We start from the raw sequence: 11,634 nt of genomic DNA, 5'->3' as shown, positions 1-11,634 counted from the left end.
CCTAGGCCGCTGAGGGGATACATTGTTCTTCGTCACTCACCTCTTTTCACTCTCCATGTATAGGGGTGGCTGTAGCTCAGGTGGTAGAGCAGGTCTCCCACTACTTGGAAGGTTACATAGAAAGCGCATAGGAAAAAATGGGTGAATGAGGCAAGTTGTGTAACACTCTTTAAATGATCAGATAGTGGCAAAAAAGTTATACAAGATCCATTCCTCAGTTAGCATGGTAAAGGTTAAAATTCATAACAGCATGTGCTGCCAGGAGGAAGTTGAAAATGTTGAAACAAGTGGAGATGTCTGAACACAGCAGGACGTTTGGAGAAATCCAAACACCTTATATCAAACATGGTGGTGGAGGGATGATGATTGGTGCTTGTTTAGCAGTCAATGAGTCAACCATAAACCTATGTTTACCAAAGTACTCTAGGGTCTAATGTAAGGTCATAAATAAAGCTTATGACCTTGTGTTGTTGTTCATATGAGTTTTGTTGTGTAAAACCTTCGAACTGAAAGACGGTGTACTTTGCCTTTGCCACGACTGTATAATAACTCCACTGCCGAGTGGTAAGATTTTGCCCCTGGATGCATTTCACTCTGGTTCACTGTGTTCTCACCAAACAATTAAAAAAAAAGAAGCCACAAACAGTGGGAGTGTTTCACTGAGACAGAGTACAGCTTTATTAAAGTCAAACTTCAGGCATGTCTGAACTCTTCAAACTCAACTTTCGAATGAAAAAGGACAGAATCAATATCCTCAAATAAAAAGACAGTCATGTACAAAAAGAGTGTCGTCTCAACAGTCACACACATTTAGAAGCAGAATTTTACAGGCAAAAAGAGCACGCCACAGTAACAAGATCCTATGCAAGTTCAATGCAAACTATTTACAAGTTCTTCAACAATAATGTAGTATGCAGTAACACAGGTTGAACAGTAATTAACATGGTATTTTGTGTTCATCCACTTTTTAATTGAAGCAACACCAAGAGAGATAGATATGACCCCAGTTAGAGTTACTGTAAGCAATTTTACTACAAGTAAAAAGAGATGATGAGTGCTTATGAAGGTGAATTTATTTATTTATTCCAACACTATTTGACAGCATGTTAATTAAAAAGAAAAACAAAAGAAAAACAAAATGACAGTCGGCAACATTGCACAAAACACAAAAGACATCACAGTGAACTGAAACATGCCCTTTGACACAGAAAAAGGGGGGTGGAAAACAAATCAAATCAAATCCTCCTTGGGCGTATTTAAGGGCCACTTAAATGAGAGCAAACATGCTGTCTCTTCAAACCAAAACATACACACCAGACAGTTTCTGAAGTAACTCAGATGGACACTTAAATAATACTGCTGCTGCGTCAGGCAGGAGGGCCGGGAGAGGACAAACTGGCACAAAGAAATGAGCGCGATCATGCGATCTGCAGGTGCAAAGGAAAATAAAGGCCGTTCGGTTTTGCAGAATCTCTGTGCAATACAATAAAAACAAAACAAAAAAAAAACCCAAACAAAAATAAAAAACATTGGCAATAAGTCGTTGTCTGGAAGCATGCAGTTCAGCTAAACAACAGAAAAAAAACAGAAGCTTTAAGACAAGTTTTATCATCACAAATGATCAGACTTTTGTTTAAGCAGCTAACACGAGTCAGGGATGCCTACAGTTCAATAATCACACACGTACGAAACCTGTGCTCAAAAAAACCCAAACCTAAACAAACAAACAGTACATCAATAAATTAAAAAAAAAAGAAAATTCAAGTTTAGACGCACAGACCTTTTGGAGTACACAAATAGGTGCTTTAGTCATGGACCTACTTGATTATCAAGGAATACAGTTGTAAAAATAAAAGAAAAACTAGGAGGAGTGCTTAATTGCATTAAAAAAAAAAAAACAAATACAACTATCCCATTTTTTTTTCTTTTTTTCCCCCACCTTCCAGGAATCCCACCTTTAAAAAAGGCTTCCTGAAAGGCTCAAAACAACAGGAATTATAGGAAAGAAACTGCCGAATGCAGAAAAGTGAGAGACTTTAACTTGAAAGTGGCAAAAAGTTCAAAGTTCAAGCTTTTCTATGCATTTCTGAATGCACATCAGTCAATTAAAACATGAGTCTCACCCCAAAAAGTTTCCCTGTGGTCGAATTAAATCTGACTTTAACGCCCCCGTTTTCACAAATATCTGACGCGCTGCGGTCGGACATTAAAAAGTCAGGTGATTATCACGGCGAGTGAGTAGGCATCATGTGTCCTGCCTCAAACTTTGCCTAAACTAATCAGGTCTTGTGTTGTGTGCCACAAGCGAGAAGCAGTGTCCAGAGTTCGTTCAAGGCCTCACCCTTAAATTGAAATCCTGCAGCGCGCAGAAATCAGACTTTTGCATATTAACATAATTTGTCAGTGACCGGGGAGTATTTTCAAACAACTAAAACACATGTAGTACGTCTTATTTTTCTGCATTCGGAGGCTTTCATTCTTTCTCCCTCATGATTTACAGCCAGCTGCCAGTTTATTAGGAAAAACCAACAACAACCCACATTGCTATCAGGCCTGAAATAAAATGTTAAAGAAAGCTATAACGCTCAGCTTTTGGTTTTAGAGGCATCAAATTTTTTAGAGCAGGGTGTCAAACAGAAGGCCCGGGGGCCAGAACTGGCCTGGCAAAGACTCCAATCTGGCCAGCTTTGGAAATATTGAGGGGATACACTTTTTGGACTTTTAACTGTATTTTTACAGTTACTAAGTATCAAAGTGGGCTCCATGTGGCCTTTGATGTAAAATAAGTTTGACATCCCTGTTTTAGAGGCCGGAGAAGAAAACTGTCCATTTAGAAGCTATAGTGTAACAAGACGCTGGAGACAATCCCAGCTGGTGACTGGGAAAAAGGTGGGGTAGAGATCATCCTTTCAGATATTTACCCCAGATTAATCTAGCACCATCGACATCTGAACGAGTTTACGACGCATGCAATCCCACTAGGACTGCACATGCTCCTCAGCTCAGTAAAGAATGCCTTAAACAACAATATAAAGAACATAATGTCATTTTATCTCACTGACTCAGTTTTTATTAGCAGTTAAAATAAAAACATTCGTCTGCGAAGACAGATCTCTCTTAGTGATGTACCAGTGTGGGTAGACTGAAGTCTCAACAACACTCAGGTAAACAAGAAAAAAACAAGACATGAGTGTCAGCACCTTGAAGCCCTGGATGTTTCATATCATGTCTGAAAAAGGTTCAATTTATTCTGCTGTCATCAATATCAGTGGAAAAATAATGAGCATTATAACCTTCCTCGAAGTTTTATCCCAGTTCTTAAGTCTTATCTAATAAACAGGCAACTGAGTGTTTAAAAAGACCCTAAATCACCTATATTGATTGGAAACATTGGCACCATTTTACCCTGTTGCACTTCTTTTTTTCTTTTTTTTTTTAAAGAGAAAACACATCTTTTAAGGGCACAAAAAAAACAAAACAAACATCAGTGTAACTGAGGAAGAACACAAAGCAAGGCGCGATCACAGAAAAGCTTCCTTCAGTGACAACCACCTGAGTCCGGGCTGCAAAACCTGCTCTGAAACAGAAACCTTACATTCCAATACTGAAGTGCTTCACACTGCTTTTAAACACCAATTACAGTGAGTCACGACACAGGCTGATGAGCAGCGGCTGTTACCGGATGTGGAATCATTACACCAAATGTTTAAAAAAAAACAAACAAAAAAAAAAAAAACAAGAAAAAGAAAGAAAATACAGGTATATTACGTAAAACTCCCCATATGTTTTTTAAGCCTATTTCCTTACAGAGGGAGACAAATTACTGCACTGGTGTTTGAAAAAGAAATTGGTATAAAATGTGGTGCAATAAATACAAAAATTTGAGATTTGACGATGAGCGATTAAAAACACTGTACAGAAGTTTGTACATTATACTGGACTGAACTGTTGTTACACCATTACGTCTCCATATAAAGCCCAGCCTTAAGAGTTTTCTCCAGCTGGAAAATGAAGAAGTGTCTCTGGAGGACACTGAGGACTTTTTTTTTTTTTTTCTTTTTTTTTTTTGTACGAAGCTGGGTTGGCAGTCTTTCCTACTTGTGTGCCAAAGAAAAATTTAAAAGAAAACAAACAATAAAAGAAATTTGAAACCAAAAAAAATAAAATATAAACAGCATTTAGGCCACTTTCCTCAGAAGAAACAAGCCACACCCAGCACTCACCACGTTTCTGACCGAGAGGCAAAAAGTTACAACACAGTTTAACTTCCAATAATACAAGAAGAAGAGGTATCCATTTTGAAACACTTGTCATATGTTCTTTTAATATACATTTCTGTATACGTATGACCTAGCTAAGGTGTGTAGCAATGAGCCGTGTGAAAGTGCTTTTCAGAAAAAGTCTGGCAAGAAAAGAACCCAAAAACCCAGAAAACAAAACAAAAGCCGTCACAGTACGCCGAACCGAAACAACCGAAGTGGACTGCATCTGGGCAGTAGTAACTACAGCTAAAAACCCAAACTTAAGGCTTAATAACAATACTTTAAGACAGCACCAGTGATCACAAGCTGGGCCCCTCCATCTACTTTGCAAATAACTAATTGGAGGAAACATGAAAACATAGTTTTAAAGAAAGAAATGTTTTTTTAAAAAGGATCTGTCTTGGGTTTTTTTTTTTTCAATTATTATTACAAAAAAAACAAACAAACAAACAAAAAAAGCTTTTCCGTCTTCCAAGAACAATCAGAGAGGCGAGGCTCCGCCCCCTCCTGATCTTTTTAGTATTTTACAATATTGTGAGCCAATTATGTACAGAATGGCGAGTGAGACTGGCAATATGAAAATCACAAGAACTTCTGAAATGTCATACCATTTCACTATATACCATTATATTTCACCTTAATAGGACTATTTTCACAAGGAGGTCTGCGTAATGTTCAACACCTAAACAAACATAATACACCACTCACTGAGATGAAGTGAGAGAATCTGTCTGTAAACATTAACAAACATAGATACTGTATATAATTATATTTATCTATACCCATAAGCATATTAAAACCATGTTTAAGGAAGGTTGGAATGTAGTGTGGTCCTGGAAAAAAAATTAAAATTGCACAAAATTGGTCATTTCCCCGCCGCTCCTTTTCTCTAACAGATAAAGAGGATGACAGATCACGAGAAAAGCTGGCTCGTCTCCATCCTAAAGCCACCCTGTGTGTGAGACCACAGCTTACAGCAGGTAAACAAGGAGAGGAGCAGCTTGGTGGTGATGGAGAGCTTCAGCTCCCACATCCTTTTCCTCCTCTCTGCCCCTTCCTCCACCTCACTCAGTGAGTTCTTCAAAGTGCCAGGAACTGGAGACGTGACGACGCTTACACTGCTTTTTAAAAAAAAGAAAAAGAAAGAAAGAAAAGAGAAAAAAATAGTAGTAAAAATTTAAAAACAACATAATGAGGTGGTGGCCTGGGCCCTCCGGTGGGCGCAGGCGAGCTGCAGAGAGTGTAAGTAGTGGTGTTTTATGGCAAGAGAGGAGGGAAAACGGTGCCTGATGATTTCTGGTCACTTCTCCTGCTGCCGCCACAAAACAGCGTCAAGGTGTTCGTCAGCGTGTCTCAGCTCTGAGTTGCGGCCATCGCATGTGTCAAAAAAAAAAAAAAAAAAAAGCACTGTATTCCCTGTTGTAGTGCACTGCTTCGGATCAGAGGTGGATTGGAGCACACTTTGCAGGGAATGAGGTATTAAGGGTTTTATCACTCCGTGGCCGGCTGGCCTGACTCCGGCTCCTCTTTGACTCTGACGGGGCTCTGAGCGGAGCGCCGCTGCTGGGTGGAGCTGGATTTGGCCCCCAGGGGACTGAGTGGGTTGTGGCTGGAACAACAGAGGCGGTCGTCCAGGGAGGAGGTGGTGAGCGCCCCCGCCTCGTGATCCCGGCAGAAGGAGCGAGGGCAGAAGTCACAGAGAGACGAGGCTGGGTTGCTGCAAACGCTGCAGTCATGCCACGGGCATTCCCACCGCCCTGGAGACAAAAAGGGGTTAATTACAGACGCTAGCAGAGCGCCAAACAGGAGTACTTATTTGCATCAAGTCTGTGAACTGAAAATGGAGATTATTTAAAAATATATATCACATATAGACCACCACATCTGCAGTCCACTTGAAATGTCAATTACAACTCTGATCATCACACTTCGTGTTTTCTTTGATTAGGAAAACTGGTGTAAAGCATGCGAGCCAGATTACAAATGAGTATGTGCTGATCTTTGATATAGGCCCAGGACGAGCCTTCCACCAACCTGTTAACTGTGACACTGCTGAGAGATCGTCATCTAGGCACTAATTCAGCACAGAAGTCAAAACAGACGGATGAAGGTAAAAAGCCTCCAATCAGTGTAACATCTACCTCCTCCGAGTAGCTTAATTTTTATATTTTCTATTACATTTCTGATAAAAACAAAAGCTTTAAAAATAAATGGAGTGGATGTCTCTCCCTGCCTCCTTCTGACACTTCTGCATCCTGCATGTGTCCCAGCTACAAATGCCAAATGGAAAGCTCAACTGTGATGTATAGGGAGAGCATACAGGGGTGGGTGGGAGCAGTGACTTAAATGCTGTGCACCTGTGTCGTCTTCCTGCTGTGCTGATTTTTTATGTCATGGAGTGAACTGATTTTTGAGGACAGGTGTTTCCAACCTCAAAAAGAGATCCCAAACAAAAACTTGAGCTGTCAATGAGATGATTTACAGAACAGGAAATTCTTCTAATATCCTGTCCTAATACATCTGCTTTAATTTCCGGTACATTACTGATAACTTAGTATTATAGAGAGGGTTTGAAAGTATGGACAGACAACTGCAAGAAACTGACCTGCAGAAACATTTCAGGAGCAACACAAACTAAACAAAAGCATGTAGAAACTCATGTCTGTCGTTACCGTATGGCGGTTTGGTGAGGTTGAGACACAGCAGGTGATATGCTTTTGGGCAGTCCTTCCTGTCACACATCACCAGCTCGCCTCCTTTTCCGCAGCAGAAGCAAAAGTACTCGTGTGTGTGTTTGCCCTCCGGCCGCAGTTTCCGCTTCTTCTGCTTCATCTTTGCATTCCTGGCCTTTTCCTCTTTCTCCGTCACTGCAGCACTCTGCAGGAAATGTGATAAAACAAGAAAGAGGTATCAAGCACAGGTTCCAAACTTGGCTGCTCCTTCTTAGGTGCTCTGAATTTTAATGGGGATGACAAACGTCCTCACCGATGGCTGGACCCCAAGGAACCCAGAGCAGTTGTCTGATCCACAGTGACACGACGTTCTCCTGTTGCCCACACAGTGCAGATTGTAGTTAAACGTCAGCTCTGTGCCTGCAGGGACACCAGGGAGAAGAGCAACATTAAATAGGAATCGTCTAACTTGCTCTCAGTGCATTTAATATACATGAAGGAAAACGCGTGTCAGTGCTGCAGATTAACTCACCAGCCTCGATGTCACAAAGGGCAAAGATTCCAATACGAACGTCGCCGTTTACCGTCCACTTTTGGGTTTCGCAGTTTGGGCTGCAGCTGTGGTTAATAAACCGAGAGGAGTTTCCTTTTGGGCCAGCGTCGATTACACGATCCTACCAGGAAGAGTATTAAGACACCACAGTTTAGGAAATGTTCTTCTGTAGATGATTTATGTATCAGGGATGTTATGTGAACTGACCCCAAATTGGACAAAGAAATGAATGGATGAACAAATAAATGGGAGGGTCAAGGACTGATAAATTAAATCAACGAGGAAGTGAAAAAAACAAAAACAATTTAAGGTCACCGAAAAGTATGTTGGAGTCTTTTGGGGCGTTTCTAATGGATTATCTGACTAATATTACAGCTTGTTGTATGTTACAGACCATAGTAGATGAGTGACATTATTCTGTTACTTAGCACTAACTCTCTCTCATTTGCCAGGTGTCACGTGAGTGTTAATCAGCAGTGCCATGCATGTAAACCTCACCAAATTAAAAATACAGTGCACACAAAGAGTCATGTGTCACACGTGGAGCGCTCGAGGAACATCGTACAGGTTTAAATTCAGTCTGGGCTTAAGAAGGCTCACGTTAGCTTCTTGAGCTGGGTGCTGCTCACCTCAGCACACTGCGGTCATTACTGTTCAGTCTATGGTTATCTATTGTTGTTAGCATTGTGTATTCTGAGTATTCAGTAAACGTCACAGATGTTACCTTGGTGAGGGTGAGCATGTAGAAGTTGGTCACATGATTTTCATGGGCACGTTTAATTCGCTGCTGGCACTCTTCTGAGTCTATCACCTCTCCCACATACTCGGTCACAAAGTCACCCTGCAGGAAACAACAAACAACACATTTGTATTGTTTTAGGTATCACACAGACACCCTTACTTAAAAATTACTTATTGCTAGGAAGCAGAATGACAACAAATAACAAACACACATATGAGAACCACTGATTTGCTGAACTTTTACACTCTTGTCTGGCAGATGAAACTGATTTCTAAGTTTAAATACATACACCCACGGAAAGATTTATGAATTTACGCGTCTGGAGACTGCTACAGCACTCAGATGTTTTTGTTTGTATGCAGAAGAAGATACTTATACCATAAATGAACATATGTTAACAAATAACACAGACACTAGGGCATTTAAAAGCTTTTCTGCAGGGTAGGCAGCTTGGAAGATTAATAAGAAGAGCTTTTATTGTAATCTATTCAGCTTTTTATTTTTCTGTATTCTTCTGTGTTTAATTTGATTGTTAAAGTAGTTTAAATTGGTTTATTTAACATTTCAGCTTGTAGTAAATACAAATCAGATGTGCTGATGGCTCTTCAGATGAAAGGTCTGCATTTTAAGTGCAGCGCCCACCTTCTTCAGTGCCTGGTTTGTCCTGAGGCCCCAGCCACGCCCTTCCGTCTTTATCACTTCTGTTTCTGCATACAGCCGTTTGGAGAAACACTGATTCTCACAGCTGTCTCCTGCAGGGCACACCTGATCACAGGAGCAGAACCACAGAAAGTTAAAAGTTAGATTGTATTACCTGACTCACAAATGACATAAAAACCCAAAGATGCATGCAGACCTGTGGGTGACACTCGTACTGCAGCATGCGGTTGAGACACTGGGATTCCAGGCTGCAGGGATGCTCGTCTGCTGGCTTGCAGTTGCATCGCTGAATTTCTGACAAGTCGGCCACGTGCACCTGAACTTTCCCCACAGGCTTGTTGGACTGACAGGAAAACACAGCAGCCACAGAATTAGTAACAACCCTGAAGACTTGACGATCAAAACTTATAACCAGCTTTTGGTCTTTCCATCTGCTCACCTTGATGAACTTGTAGGGTGGTGGTTTACGAGAATTGCGGTCCTGTTTTAGAGCCTCCCTGCTCTCCCTCTGTGCCTTAAGCTCCTGAAAGCGCCGGGCTGCTTCTTCCAGAGCTAAAAGATGAATAGTGACTCAGAAAATCATCTTTCCTTTGGCTTGAAGTGAAATCACAACAGATTAGAAGGAAGGATTTTATGAATATTTTACCTTTCTTGAAGGTTTTGTTAATATTGATCTGTCCTGTGACAAAGTTCTTGTCATTCTCCACGTATGGGAAGACGCGGCCTTGGTTGATCCAGTAGTAGTCGTGGGAGCCAAAGAAGAAAACCGGGAAGTCACCAATATCGTGCCGAAGACTCTGAATGTTTGATGGCACCAGACGAGGGTTGCAGATCTCTGCAGGCCACCACCTGGCAGGCAAAGGGACATTATTAGAAAAGCAAGGGCAAAAGTGAACATTAAAACCAGTTATTTAAAAAACAGAAAAAGAGGACACATAATCTAATTTCTTATATTTACATGGCTTCTTATTATTTTGTTATAAAACAAAAGCAAACAGTATACCCTCCCTGCGATCTTATAAACCCTTTCTACAAAGCCTCGACCAGGCGGTGCAGGACATTTTATAGCGGATGGCTGGATCAGTGGTGTGGTGTTCGGTAGTAAGGGGGTATTTAAATTGTTATATTATAATTTTTTAGGCTAAAAAAATGCTAATTTTACCACAAAAATTATTAAAATCTAAAAAATAAAAATACCTATAGGCCACAGAAGCCTGTGATATGAAATTCCACAATCTAAATTTACAGATAAATCCACGATGCAGCGAGTAATCAAATTCAGAGCTGTTTCATCAGCAGATTAATAATTATCTGTGTGCACACCTTTAATCTGCCAGAAGATTCTAAACTGTGAGACAAATATTGAGCCTGACTCGCAGTCAGTGTGAGAGCGAAAAGCACTGCTCAGTGTTTCCTGAATACCTGCATTTATATTATCACATCCTGTTTCCCCATGAGGTGTGAAAACAATGTGCTACACCGAGTTTAAACAGACCAAGACCAACAATCTGCATGCACGCACCCCCCCGACATGTTTGCGGTTCTCAGGCTCATATTAGATTTCTTCCTGCTGAAGATGCAAGTAAAAAACAGATCGCTTAAACCACTGACAGCTCAGCTAAATAAAATAGTCTAGTTACAAGATCCTCTATGATAGGGTGGGATATATTAGGCAGCTGGTTAACAGTCTATTCTTAAAACGTATGTGTTAGAAGCTGAAAAAACAAGGTTGTGTGAGTAAAGAATTAAAGAGACAAACAGCAATGTACGTCTTGTTTTGTGTTGCCTGTACACAGCATTTACCAACAGAGGCCCATGGGAATACAAGCAGGGAACTATATTACTGTCTCTGATTATACTGAAGAATAAAGGCTGTCCTGTGTCGCTGATCTGCCGGATGAGCTACTGTAGCACAAATAAGTGAAAATCTTAATGGTGGCCATGACAGACTGATGAATAAAACAGTCAGCACTCTCAATACACCTTTATCTTTAAATTCCAGCTGCTCTGCAACAATTTTATACTTAATTAAGAGCACTGGTGACTGGTTTCACTATTTTGGGAATAGTTTGAGGGTCAACACAGATGATAACTGTTAGTGATTACTGAGTGGAGCAGCTCTTTAGTTAAAGTATGACAGAAAGGGGGAAAACACACAGAGGGCATCGCAGCGCATGGTCAGAGTGCCCGTGCTGACCCCTGTCCACAGCTTTAAGCACCAGCAGTGGTCATGTGAGCATCAAAAATGGACCATGGTTGTCGGGTCTGATGAATCACGTCTTCTTTACGTCATGTGCACGGCTGGGTGAGTGTGTGTTGTTTACCTGGGGATGAAATGGCAGCAGGATGCACTATGGAAAGAATAACAGCTGGCAGAGACAGTGTGATGCTCCTATCAGTGTTTTTTGTATTCATGTGGTTGTTACGATGACATGGAACAAACACTGTGACCAGATACATAACTTCATTGCAGGCGTTCACTCTGATGGTGTTTTCTAGCAGGAATGGAGAATGATTGATGATGATTTCTTTTGTCTTCTGCTTGGTTTAATTTTAGTGTCTTTTTTTTTTAACCTTTTATAAATAATACTTGTAAAGGACTTTGTAACTCTTGAGAGGAAAAAGTGCTAAATAAACAAATATTGCTTGGGTCTCCAAAGTCTCTAAATCCTCATTCTGACTGAGCAGCAACTTCTGCAACTTGCAGGACTTAAAGGATCTTCTGCTAACGTCATGGTACCCGAT

General features: G+C 40.8%; 1 protein-coding gene across 4 annotated transcripts in view; it reads right to left on the bottom strand.

Annotated features, from left to right (window-relative positions):
- Positions 1-649: 649 nt before the first annotated feature.
- Positions 650-11,634, bottom strand: part of nsd3 (nuclear receptor binding SET domain protein 3) — a 28,843-nt gene continuing 17,858 nt past the window's right edge. For all 4 annotated transcript variants that reach the window (XM_013274878.3, XM_019365796.2, XM_013274880.3 and 1 more), the window contains 9 exons: positions 9,536-9,738; positions 9,329-9,441; positions 9,086-9,232; positions 8,872-8,994; positions 8,212-8,328; positions 7,467-7,608; positions 7,248-7,354; positions 6,935-7,139; positions 650-6,019 (listed from right to left, as the gene is read on the bottom strand). In XM_013274878.3, the coding sequence (XP_013130332.1) occupies positions 5,754-6,019; positions 6,935-7,139; positions 7,248-7,354; positions 7,467-7,608; positions 8,212-8,328; positions 8,872-8,994; positions 9,086-9,232; positions 9,329-9,441; positions 9,536-9,738 (1,423 nt within the window). In that variant the 3' untranslated portion in view covers positions 650-5,753. The remainder of the gene's footprint in view (positions 6,020-6,934; positions 7,140-7,247; positions 7,355-7,466; positions 7,609-8,211; positions 8,329-8,871; positions 8,995-9,085; positions 9,233-9,328; positions 9,442-9,535; positions 9,739-11,634) is intronic.

Source organism: Oreochromis niloticus, linkage group LG12 (genome assembly GCF_001858045.2).
Source record: "Oreochromis niloticus isolate F11D_XX linkage group LG12, O_niloticus_UMD_NMBU, whole genome shotgun sequence".
In the NCBI taxonomy this organism is placed as follows: domain Eukaryota; kingdom Metazoa; phylum Chordata; class Actinopteri; order Cichliformes; family Cichlidae; genus Oreochromis; species Oreochromis niloticus.
Note: the sequence above shows the minus strand (reverse complement) of the source record. Positions and strands in the feature narration are given on the sequence as shown.